Source organism: Manis javanica, chromosome 8 (assembly GCF_040802235.1).
Source record: "Manis javanica isolate MJ-LG chromosome 8, MJ_LKY, whole genome shotgun sequence".
Classification (NCBI taxonomy): domain Eukaryota; kingdom Metazoa; phylum Chordata; class Mammalia; order Pholidota; family Manidae; genus Manis; species Manis javanica.
Window position 1 is genome coordinate 81,167,097 of NC_133163.1, and position 13,536 is coordinate 81,180,632.

Below are 13,536 nucleotides of genomic sequence, written 5' to 3' on the forward strand. Positions count from 1 at the left end.
CGCCCACACACATTGGAATCAGGTCTGGGAACCATAGAAGACCATCCTTAACCCTACTAATGCTTTACCTACATAGTGGTTCTCAAACTTCAGCATACATCAGCAACACATAGGAAGTTTGTTCAAAAGATTGCTGGGCCCCATACACACCCAGACCTAGTTTCTGACACACTAGGTCATGGTGGGGCCTGAGAACTTGCATTGTAATAAGTTTTCAAGTGACATTAATACTGTTGGTGCAGGGACTACATTTTTTACTACAACTACTGTCCTTACACAGCCTAAATTCAGTGGTGTTCTCTATCTGAGCTATTGCTATGAATGAATTCATGTCCCCTTCAGGTGCTCTGCTGCATCTTGTTTGTCCTCTTCCCCCTGATATCAATGAAAGAATTCCTGTTTCCATCTCTGAGCCATTTACAGTGCTAAACTTTCATTTTCATCAATATTTGTATCACGTAAGTCAACATCATTACAAATCTGCTTTCACAAAGACTAACGTTGTTCAAACAAATGTGTTAAAACTATACTTAAAATTGAAACAGGAGATTCTCTACCTAATGTTGACTATAACAAAATTAAGCAAACTATGTATAAGACAAAGAATTTTTTAAATATAAATGCTTAAAGATTTGGCCCTAAGAATAAAGCAAGTCAACTTTGGAGAGATCACACACACACATTTACACACATACATACTCTTTCTCTTTCTCTTCTCTTCCATTAACCTGTCCCACTCAATCCTCTCCCCCACCCCACCCTACAAGCAGACCAGTTCTTTAGAGAAAGGATATCTCCACAAAGAGGAAACTTTTTCCTGGCCTCTTCTGAATATTTATACTGACCTCTGTGTCTCACTAATCAAACCACCGGGGGAAATATAAACAAATATAAGTGGGATTAGATGCATGCACAGAGATACATGCACAGGGGAATAGGTTCCTCCCCATGAGCACACTAGGGAAATGTGGATACTATTCAGGAAAGATTTATAAACTCTTAATAATCACTGATATTAAAAATACATTTTATTTGGCCCAGAATACTAAAGGAAGCAGGTCTCTGAAGCCATAAATACTGCTCTTCATCCATGAATGCACTTTTAAATTGCGTAATGAGGATGGTCACCATCAGGTATGTAGGAAACTGCTTGTATCAGTACATCACTGCTCCTGTATACCCACTGCTCTCAGACACTACAAGCATCTTTGTTCTTTGTAGGAACAGTGCATTTGCCCTGCTGTTCTCTTCTCCCAGAACAGTCCTAAGGAGTGCCTTGGATGATATATTCACATTAAGGGCTCACTCTAGTATCACAGAGTTCCCATTATACAACTCACTTAGGGAAAATGGTGCTCAAATGCCTTGGATATTTTGGGGGACCATTAAATTTCCTTAGGTTAGAATACAGCCTGAAAGTTTTATCACTTTGTTTCTAGTATTGGTTAGTAAAGTTTTAATTGACAAATACCCTTCAGCAAGAACAATTAAAGCAGGCTGTTATTCTTTCAGTCATTAGCAAGTGACAAGTGTCAAGTGGAAACTGAGAGATAGCCCAGCAGAATTATGTCCTTTGGATTTATCTGCAGATTAGCCTTAAAATTATAAATATTTAAAGAAAAAAGAATCTCTGCATTATAATTTAAAAAGTACTCTTCCCTGGGCAAGTGGCTTAAGCACCAAGCCAGTAGCTGGGGCTATAGAGGAGGAACCTGGCTTCCCCATCAAAATTTCAATTTTCATAAAAATCATGTTTATTATGAAGTTTTTTTCATCATTCTAAAAATATTGTTAAACGATACAATTATCCAAAGTTACCTCAGCAGTAAAACATTCACCCTCTGTGTTTGCTCCAGGTTTGATTGAATACTGAGAAGCATTGTATAAATGGCACAGGATGCAATTTTGTAAGTATCTCCTGACATTAATAAATAATATGGCTAATTATCTTTATTTTGTAGTCAACATATTACTAAATTTCAAATATCAATTGCAGTTTACGCAGTCAAATACTTTAAACTTTAACCAGGAAACTTCAGGACACAGAAATAAACTTGGACCAATATATCCAAATCCTATCTTAACTCCTACTTCAGCCAGTATGAGAAAGATCTTTCTGGTCTTGGCACATCCTAAGGTGACCCCTCTATCTATTATTTAACTTAGGTAAAAGCAAGATAATAATTCGACAAGTTATGGTGTTTGGGGCTTAATTCCTAGTGAAAACAAAGGCACATGGCTTTATTTACTAGAGAACTTGACCTACCCAGCTTCAAGGTACCTCAAGAGCCATGAAATAGAATAGTGCAGCTTAGGGGAAAACAAGCCAGGGAAAATGAGGGCCTCCAAAAGAAACCATGTACAGGGGATATAATATAATAGCTGCCTCTGTTATTCAGCAACCCCCAACCATCACCATAATAAAAGAAGAATTAGATTTATTTTGTGTAGCTGCAACAAAGGGGAGTCTCAGGATCAATGGATAGAAGTAATAAAGGAGACAGATTCACTAAATATAAAGAAGTACTTTGAGAGACCAGAGTTCCTCAAGAGGGGAATGGACTGAAATTATTCCACAAATCCAGATATTACCTAGCAGAATATGACCTAGAAGGAGCTAGAGAGGTGATTTTCAAACCATTTTACAGAATCCCAAGGGTTCTGCAGCTCATCCCCAAGAGCAGCGAAATGGGGGGTGGGGGCAGGATTCAAAACTCCTATCACATAGTTACATTTTTATCTGCTTTTTACTGTACTTCTACATATAAAACTCTGATGAAGGCAATTTAACAGCCATTTTTACTTCCAATTTACTTAATTTTGTTTCAAAGTAAAAGGATGTATCCAAAGTTTATACTTGTATGTAGGATATCCAAGGGGTAATGACTTTTACATGGAAGATGCAACATTAATGAGACTCAGTGCCCTAGGACTATTTGAAATGAAGTGGTCTTTGTTCCAAGCCAATCTCCGCATGAGCTAGTGTATCCAGGAGTGACTGGCTTTGCGCATTTAAGTAAACCTCTTAAATCTCTCTGACTTCAGTTTCCTTACCTGTAAAAGAGAGCGACAAAGAACACCACTCTACAGCTCAAAAGGTCATTAGGAAGACCAAATGAGATAATGTATGTAAAAATCCTATGCACATTTTCAAGCAATTTGTTAGCAAAACTTACAATGTTCATTATTATTCACTCCTTTGTTACTTCTGTTTCACTGACAGGTTTAGGATCCGAGAACAGAACAATGCATTTTGTGACTGAGTTTATCCTCCTGGGTTTCCCTGGTCCAAGGGAGATGGAGAGCTTCTTGTTTTCAATAATCCTAGTGGCCTATCTCCTGACCCTGCTGGGGAATGGGACTATTGTCTGTGCAGTGAAATGGGACAAGTGGCTTCACACACCCATGTACATCTTCCTGGGAAATTTTGCCTTCCTAGAGATCTGGTACATTTCCTCCACTGTCCCAAATATGCTGGTCAACATACTCTCTGAGACCAAGACCATCTCCTTCACTGAATGCTTCCTCCAATTCTATTTCTTTTTTTCACTGGGTATGACAGAGTGTTTTTTCCTATCAGCTATGGCTTATGATCGGTACCTGGCCATCTGTCGCCCACTACATTACCCCTCTATCATGACTGGGAAGTTCTGTGTGATCCTAGTCTGTGTTTGCTGGGTGAGTGGATTTCTCTGCTATCCAGTCCCCATTGTCCTTATCTCCCAGCTTCCCTTCTGTGGATCCAACATCATTGACCACTTCGTGTGTGACCCAGGCCCATTGTTCATGCTGGCCTGCATCCCTGCTCCTTTCACTGTGCTTATGTGTTACACCTTCAACTCAGTGATAATCTTTGGACCCTTCTTCTCTATCTTGGGCTCTTACATTCTAGTATTCAGAGCTGTGCTTCGTGTTCCCACTAGTGCTGGTCGAACTAAAGCTTTCTCCACATGTGCATCCCATCTAATGGTGGTGACTCTATTCTATGGAACCCTTATGTTGATGTATGTGAGCCCTACATTGGGGAACCCAGCAGGAATGCAGAAGATCATCACTTTGGTATATTCAGCTGTGACTCCGCTTTTAAATCCCCTTATTTATAGCCTCCGAAACAAAGACATGAAAGATGCCCTAAAGAAAGTTCTGGGGTTAAGAATTAACCACAACTGAGACATCTTTCAAAGAGAAGAAGAACTTGTCACTTCTGACCTTAGTTATTTAAAACAAGTATAGAAAATGGCTTCGGTGAGTGTTGTTCTGGTTCACACTTTAGTAGAGAGAGAGATATGTTTCATGGTTTCCTTCAAGTTCAGCTCATCAATGATAAATGCTCAATAAAACATTTTAAACAGGCATGACTTCACTGAGTAATTACATGGTGTTGTTTTATATATATATATTCTTTTTGTGTGAGATGTATCTTTGCTGGTTTAATCTTAAGTGGTGAAAGGAATCAAATGCATGTGTACCTGGAGCCTTTCAAGAGAGGGTACAATCTTCTAAATACAAAAAATAAATATCTTTAGAAAGAATGAGTCACAGGGCCACCAAAAAAATCATATCAAGGAATGGACATTTTCCCTTGCTTGGTCACACCAAAAACAGAATATTCTTCATACCTCTATCTCCTAAAGATAAAATACAAACTCTTCATCCTGCCATTCAAAGCCTTCATCCAATAGTCTGCTCCATTCAGTCTTCTGTCCTATTGATCCACTGCCTAAGCCCTGCACTTCACAATCATCAACCTACTTATTTTACTTTAAGTACATTTTCTCCCAAATAAGCATCTTTATTCATAGTGCTTTCTCCCCAAATCAATCATGGTAATTCCAGTTTCACTTGTAATATGGAACAACAATGCCCTAAAGTTATTTTTATTTTTATTCCTCTCAGAAAGCTAGAGGTCAAAGTATCAGTCAGAAAAGTATGCAGAGAAAATTATGCCAAGAACAAATTCCACTTTGTGCCAAGACCCTATGCAGAAACAGGAAAGCCATCAGCTGAGGGGCCAATTTACTTAAAATGAGAACGCACCCTTTTGGTTATGCCCATACTGGGAATTAAATTAGGTGTGCCAGGAAGATAGGTGTGCTGATGTTAGGTGATGAGATACTCTAATACAGTGCTCGTCAAAGACTTCCTGCCACCAAAGCATGTTTGGCAACAGCAGTCAGAAAACATGGGGCATTTGGAGACAATATTTCTTTGAAATTCAAAATTTTATCTTACAAATGATCACAAATTATACTTTCTGCTCCATGGTACACATATATTTGGGTGATATAAAATTATTTTCTTTAGTAAAACTGTCCCTTCAGGAAGACAGTTAATTAAGAGCTTTGTATATCCCATGGCAAAAAAAAAAAAATCCCTCTTAGGCTTAAGAAGACCACAGGAGCTCCCAAGAGTCAATGTAGCACATTATTTTAAGAATCCCTATGAGTCAGCTTATCAAAAATATTAATGAAACCACCAAGCAATAAGTAAGAAAGTCACTAGGGAAAGTATAGAAAGTTATTGGAACACATGAAAAGATACCTGAGAATTCTCAGCAATGGCTAAAATGACACATAAATTAAGACCTGCACATAGTTTCAATACCCTCCGTAGGAAATAGGCCACTAGAATGGTGCAGGGCAAATGAAATAATCCACGTGTGAACCTTTCGCACAGGGTTTCCACATTAAAGTCAGTGAAGGAGAGAATCTTTCTGACCTCTCTATGGACTTTCCCAAGGCTGACTTAGGAAGGCCTCATGGTATATAATAGATGTTTTCTTTTTTGATGGGCACTGCTGCCATTATACACCACAGGTGGGCCTCTTCACTATATACTTGTTCATTTATTATGCTCAAGGGATTGAGTATCAAAGAATATTAGTTTCTCTTTCAACTCAAGAACTAAAAAAAATTAAAAACCTCTCAGAGAATTTAGATCACCTTGAAATTCATGTTTTCCAAAATAAGTGCACTAAACAGTGCCAAAGTGATCCACAGGCCTTTCCCTTCTCATGAAGTGGCTGGAGCTATGACTTTATATATATTTTGAGCAAAACAGAAGGAACTAGCTCTACCCACTGGGACTGAACCGAGAGAACCTCCTTTGTGGGGAGGAGGAGGATTCTCCTCTTTCAGCTCTCCCCTCTGTCTATTCCATTACTCATGTGCACCTTCAGAAGTGGCATCTAAAAAAATGTTCAGGGTAAAATTAAATCAGTGTGTGAGGACTAAGATTCACATAGGCTTAATATACTAAGAACTGCTTCTTACAGTTATGTTGGAAATTATGTGTGAAATCCATTTACCATGCTTTCCCTATGGCTGACTAATAGTTTTTCTGTGATTTTTTTTGTTATTATTATTTTAACATCAAAAAGAGCCATCTATAACTCAAATATACAGAGCTAAATCTCGTGTATTTTGATTTGGAATCAAAGTCTGTGCATCCGAGCTCAAGTCATTGTAGCTGTTCTTGCAAGCAGTAAGTGGCTGGCCTATGCATCACGAGTTTCTTGTCTTGCTGGGAAAAGAGGTCTCTTGTTGGCAAGCAGAGTTCCCATAGTGGGGAACCACTTTTTCATATCTCACCAAAATAATCATCATGCAGGTTAGTATAGCTCTTCACAATCATCCTAGTTTAAAAAATTAAAAAGAATTTATCCCCATCTTTCAGTTTCCTTCCCTTCTTGGTTTTCTTGTTCACAAAACTACAGCCTGCTTTGACACAACCAACTCAATAGGAAGGTTATGTTTGTTTCTGGATGAGTACATCATAGTTCACCTATTTATTGCTAATTTTAGTGAGCCTGCAATAGCTGCATCATTATAAATATATTTATCTTACCTAATATAGCCTCACTGAACAGAAGGGTTTTTTTTCTATTTGATTATGTTCAGTGAGTACTATAAATATTCTATTTATACCACTTCTTTCAAAATTATTTTTAAGGAAAACTATCCTCTTATCAGTCAAAAGTTAAAAGTATCTTCTTTAAAAAAATTCTGGAGATTTCCAATATGTTAAAGCTATCATTGTGTTCTTTTCTCTGAGTTGTATTAAATTCTTAAAAAGACATCTTTGGTGATGGTATTATAAAGGGAATAAGGTCAAATTTTGAAATATGGGTAAACAATTCTTTTTGAAACATCTTTGACTGCCTTGTTTTCTGTTATTTTGAAAACTGGGAACTACTTTTTAAATAGTTAAAATCTTTCAAATAGTAAATTTTAAGGGAAACTTGTGATAACAGTAAGAAGAGCTCTCGAAGACAATCTCTCGGTGACTTTAATTTTCTTCACTGTATCTCACACATTATATTCACCTTTAAAGACATAGACTTTCAATGTATACAAAGGAAGATAAATTACTATGTGAAATTAATTATCATGGGGTGAGTAATAGTGACTTTTCATTGCTAAAATAGAAGGATTAAATACCCAATTGTAAATGAGCTGTAATGCAATATAAATGTCTTTAAATAGAAAATGGCAAGATACATAAAGAGGTAATTATTATCTGAAGATCCTTGTCAATTTTCTTCTGGTATCATGAAAAAAATGATAGAAAATAAAGTCTCCTAATGAAAGTATCTCAAGAAAGGGGATGGGGGGAGAATCTGATATAATGTCAAAGCTCAGAGCATCCAAATCTGTAAAAAGTATCAGATCAAATCTATTTTTAAATTACAGCATATGTGTCCTCACATTTTGTGGTGAATAGCCCTAGTTGCTATATATGAACAGCTTTTAATGAAAAAAATTAGATATAGGATAAATTATTTTAGCCTCCATTTCAAAATGTTTTATATCAAAAGAAAATTTTGCACACTTACAAAGAATTAGGGCCAAAGGTCTCATTCAGAATTGATCAGGATTTATTCAAAACTTGTTTTAGAATATTTAATACATTTGCCTTCATAAATCAACTCCCTGTCCTAAGAAAAGTTTCAAATGCCTCAGTAGTGAAGTGACTTTCCATTATCTGTCTTCTCTCCACAGGCTGGGAACCGTGAATAAGTCAGGACATCTACTGTGACACAGTGTGTCTTGCTGGGCTCTCCTGGTCCCTGGAAAATGCAGGTCACTCTTTTCTCAGTGATTTTCTTGGTCTGCATCTTGACTCTGACTGGGAATATGGCCATCAACTGTGTAGTAAAGTGGGAGCACCGGCTCCATACTCCTATGTATGTGCTCCTGGCCAACTCTTTCTTAGAGATCCGGTATGTGAACTGCACAGTCCCCAACATGCTGGTCAGTTTTCTTTCCAAAATCAAGACCATATCCTTCTCTGGTTGCTTTACTCAATTCTACTTCTTCTTTCCCCTGGGCACAACTGAATGCTTCTTCTTCTGTGTCATGGCGCGTGATCGGTACTTGGCCAGCTGCCATCCACTGCACTATCCCTCCATCACAACCGCACAGAGTTGTGACATTTTGGTGTCTCTGTTGGCTCACTGGTTTCGTTGGATATTCAGTTCCTATTTTCTTCATTTCTCAACTACCTTTTTGTAGTCCCAACATTACTGATCACTTTCTGTGTGATGTGGACCCACTGATGGCATTATCCTGTGCTCCTACACCTATCATAGAGCACAGATGCCATTCTGTGAGCTCTCTTATCATAATACTCACCATTTTGTACATCCTGGGGTCCTATACCTTGGTGCTCAGGGCAGTGCTTCAAGTTCCTTCTTCAGCTGGGCAGCAAAAGGCCTTCTCTACCTGTGGATCCCACTTAGTTGTGGGGTGTCTGTTCTATGGAACCACCTGGTGATGTATATGAGTCCCACATCTGGCAACTCTGTTGCTGTGCAAAAGGCTGTCACACTGATGTATTCTGTAGTGACACCAGTCTTATTCCCTTTATCTATAGCATATGCAACAGAGACATGAAATTTGCCCTCAGTTGGGTCCTTTGTGGAATAAGAATTATCCAAACCTTGTGAATAGGTTTTGTGAAACCCAAAGACTCTGTTCAGCAAGTAGAAGAACAATCTTCTTCTTCCAGCCCAAACTGACTTGGCTTTATTCATAGTCACCAAGCAAGTCACCATTGCAAAATGATATTTATCATGTATTTGATCATATTTTGATGTGCTTTTAGCTTTATAAATGTGTTTCCATGGGGAAAGATTGCTTCCCAATACATGGTAAAAGTAACTTTAAAATCTTAACATTTACTTCCAGGAAGGTATTGACTTTTTCATGTGCAATCTCTGTCCCCACAACTTTGTTAAGAGATATGAATCAAACTGTTATTTGCTTACATGGCTGTCTAACACTTTATTAGAAAGACACAACATATAAAATGTCCTGAATTTTTTACAGAAATCCCACACATCAATGTTGGATATACTAAGAGATCGTAAAGTCAACTTCACAATTCTTAGCTCTTCATCCTCATCAACAACGTACAAGGGGAGATTGGAAATTTGGTTGAAGCCATGAGTAAGAGTATCTTTAATGGGTTGTTACTATGCATTTCCCATAAAGAAAATGAGGATCACATCAAGAGAAGTTGGCTTGGCCTTGTCCCATGAGATTTGATGAGCACTTGCACTGTCCCTGATTCATACCTGTAAAAAGCTTAAATACTGTAGAAGAGCTAACTCTGAAAGCAGATCAGAAAGAAATGGACTACAACAGGAGCAAACTGAATTCCCACCAATAATAAAATACAGAATACCCATATTTGACCTAGTTATAGCTAATGGAAGGTAACTAACTTGAACCATTTTGAAAGGGATTCCACCCAAATGTAGTACTTGGAGAAGTGGATCAGCAGAATCCAGTGATGAAAGAAGTCATAAGCATTGCCTACATCAAAGAACTGCAGTTTAGAGAACTCCCACCCCCAAAAAAGAAAGCACTCAATAAGAGAAAAATCAACATACAAACCTTTGCCAAACACATAAGGCAACAATACCAGTCAAGGAAAAGCCTTCCTGCCTTTACCTCTCTCCACCTCAAACCTTGAGTAACCAGAGGCAATGAAGTAATATGGGGGATGAGGTGTGAAAGGGCAGAGGAAAATAAATAGATCAAGTATGAGTCAAACTAAATCTTGAGGAATAAATTTTAATTTGGACAACAAATTAAATTTTTTGTTTCAGACTATACTAGAATTTCTAATATCCAGATAAGGAAACCACGTATTAATACTAAAAGTAATCAGAAAAGCTATCACTTGGCCCAAGATACTATCCTCAGGTGGAGACAACCAGAACTTCAGAAAAGTGTTTAAAGTAGACATGGTGAGAAAAGGTAAAGCTTCTTTGTGTTTATAACCTTCTAAGTCCAAATCAATTAAGTAAATAGTTACAAGTGCAAATGCTTAAACATTGCTGTAACTAAGAAAGAAAGAAATCATTCACCTGAAAAATCAAAGGTATCTCTTTGAAAATCCTCTTTGTCAACTGGAGAACACAATGCTTCAGGGGGAAAGGTGAATCTAAAAAGGGTGGGAAAAGGAATCAGATAATGTGCATGGGAAGCTACTAAAGACAAGCTTGAGCTATATATAAATCATGGTGTTGCCTTAATTTGGCACTAACATTTTAGTGACTTTGTTGAACTCATTAGCTGAAAGAAGAAAATATTTTGCATAAAACTCAATAGTTCATATGTATCCTAATGCTGCAACTTACTGGATGTTGAATATGTAGCTACACCTGTCAAACACCTGTTCTTTAAGATTTGACTCAGACATTACTTCAACCAGAAAGCCTTCCTAACATCCCCAGGCTAGATTATGTGTCCCTCCATAATGCATCTAAATACCCCAGGTCATATTCCATCATTGTATTTACAGACTCTTTAAGGTGAATCTATTATGTGTCTGTGTCTCTTCTCCTAGACTATAAGCTCTTGAGGATAACGACAGTATCTATCTTTTCAGCCCAGTATCTAGCATGATAACTGACTGACTGACTCATGGTAAGCAGGTGGAGAAAAGAACAGTTTTGAATTGGATGAGTCAGCTAGTTCTTGAATCAGCCCTCACTAGAATCAAGTATATTTTAGTCACAAAACCACTAACTGATTGCTTACATTTTTTAATATTTAAGGAATTACCTATTTTTAAAACTACATGTTGATATGTGTTTCTATTATAAAATTGTCATAAAATTTTTAAACAATACATAGAAGTATAAAGTTAAGGATAAAAGTTACCACCCTCATTCCCCACAGTACCACTTTCCACAAATAACAGTTTAATACTGGTCAAAATTTCTATACATATACAAGAATGCAAATGTATACATATATAATAATTTTAATTGCTTTAAGCTGATTATATTATACAGACTATTTCATAGCTGTTCTCTATTCTCTTAAAATTTTGAAACCTTCTATCCAGGTCAATACAAATAAATATACCTCATTCTTTTTCATAGTTTAATATTGTCCTCTCATGTGAATGAACCATAGCTCGTTTTTCACCTGTTGCTAGATACATATTGTTTTAAAGTGTTTGTTTCCACATAGGTTCAAGCTACTTTAAAAAAAATAGTTCTATGAAGGGTCTTGTTAAGGGCAATAATAAATCTCAGAAGTCTTTTTTTATCATATAATATACCATACATAAGTCTACATAATGTACATGCAGGTTTAAAGAATATAAAATTTAGAAATGCCTGTGCCCTTCACCCAAACAAAAAACATGGAATATTACCAACACTCTAGAAGCCTCCTATGAGCCCATCCCCAACTACATCAGTCTTCCTATGCAGTAAAAAGGATTGGGGTGGGGGTGTTTTTATCATTCTCTTGCATTTATTCAGCTTTACCACTTATTTATCTCTAAATAAAAATTATGGGATAGGGAACTCCAAAGACCTATTCTTCCACAGAAGCACAGAAAAAACTGGCAAAAGTTTTCAGAATCAGCTTTATTAGAACTCTGGGAAATAGCCAAAGATTTACAGAAACCAAGTGAATGCTTCATTAAGAAAAAGGCAAATAAAATGTGGGAGGAGACTGTGGCATTCTAACGTGCTCTTTCCACACCCCTGCCTTCTCAGCTCAGTAGCAGTCTTAAAGACAGCAGTCCATATTTCCGGTACTGGTTCCTATATCCAGAGAAAACAAAATGGACCTTTATCTCAAAAGTTATCTATTTTGACCTGTCTATGGTCCCCCTGAAAGACTGCAACAGAGGACCTACCTTTATTTCATCTAAACCTGGAACTTTCTCAGGACAGAAAAACAGCTGTGTACAGGGCATTCCTCAAAAACATTAAAAGGCAAATGAACCACCCACTGCCACCTAGGACAAAGTATATCAATTGAGATAAATAACAGACACAGTGAAAATCCTTGAGAATAACCTGAGGAGATAGTTACTTTGAAGAATAAGGACTCTGAAGAGCTTCCACATATTCCTGGGAATTTCCCCAAACAGAGGATATCAATGAAGAAATAGAAAATATATGAAAGAACTAAATAAAAATTCTAGAGCTAAAAAAATACAATAACGAAAGTGAAAAATTCACTAGAGGAGCTCAACAATAGATTCAAGCAAGCAGAAGAAAGAATAAGTGAACTTGAAAATATGTCAGTTGAGATTATCCAGTCTGAGGAATAGGAAAAAAAGAATTAAGTAAAACCAAGAATCTAAAAGAGCTGTAGGAAAACACCAAATATACCAACATACACATAATGGGAGTCCAGAAGAAGAGGAGAGAGCAAAAGACAGAATATTTGAAGAAATAATGGTCCAAAACTGCCTGGTAATGAGACACATGAACTATACACCCAAGAAGCTCAATGAACTCCAAGTGGAATATACTCAATGAGATCCACACTGACACATATTATAATCAAACTGTCAAGTACAAAGTAATAAAAGAATCTTGAAAGCAGCAAAAGAGAACTGACTCATTATGAACAAGAGATACTCAATAAGATTAACAGACAATTTCTCATCAGAAACCAGAGAGGCCAGAAGGTAGTGGGATGACATATTTAGAGTGTTAAAAGAAAAAAACTCAACCAAGAATCATGGCAAACTTGCCCTACAAAAAAATGCTAAAGGGAGTCCTTCAGGTTGAAATGGAAGGACAAAAGGCAGTAACTTGAAGACATATGAAAATATTTTATAAAGCACTCATAAAAGAAAGCACATAGATAAATATAAAAGCCAATATTCTTGTGTTTGGGGTTTGTAACTCTTCTCTTTTTCTACACCATGTAAAATACAAATGCATAAAGTAATAACTTTAAATCTATATTAATGGGAAAACAATGCAGTGAGAGGAAAATGTATACCAGTAAATATACACATTAATAAAGAAAAAAGATCTGAAATCAATAGCCTAATTTTAACCCTAATTAGCTAGAAAAAGAAGAGAAATTAAACTGAAATATAACAGAAGGAAAGAAATAATAAAGATTAGGACAAAGATAACAAAATAGAGAAGAGAAAAATGATAGAGAAAATCAATAAAAGCAAAAGTTGATTCTTTGAAAAGATCAGGACTAAGGAGAAAAGAAAGAACACTCAAACTACTTTAAAAAGAAAGATAGAAATGTC

The 13,536-nt window shown here is 36.7% G+C and overlaps 2 protein-coding genes across 2 annotated transcripts; both read left to right on the top strand.

Annotated features, from left to right (window-relative positions):
- The first annotated feature begins 3,177 nt into the window (after positions 1–3,177).
- Positions 3,178–4,170, top strand: LOC108393055 (olfactory receptor 11H6-like). The gene has a single exon (XM_017653654.3). The coding sequence runs from the start codon at positions 3,178–3,180 to the stop codon at positions 4,168–4,170; it is 993 nt and encodes a 330-aa protein (XP_017509143.3).
- Positions 4,171–7,962: 3,792 nt separating this feature from the next.
- LOC108393056 (olfactory receptor 11H7-like) lies at positions 7,963–9,032 on the top strand. The gene is given in 4 exon segments (XM_017653655.3): positions 7,963–8,437; positions 8,439–8,764; positions 8,767–8,856; positions 8,859–9,032. Coding segments are annotated over 4 exon segments (867 nt in total). The 5' UTR covers positions 7,963–8,075; the 3' UTR covers positions 8,948–9,032.
- The last annotated feature ends 4,504 nt before the right edge of the window (positions 9,033–13,536 follow it).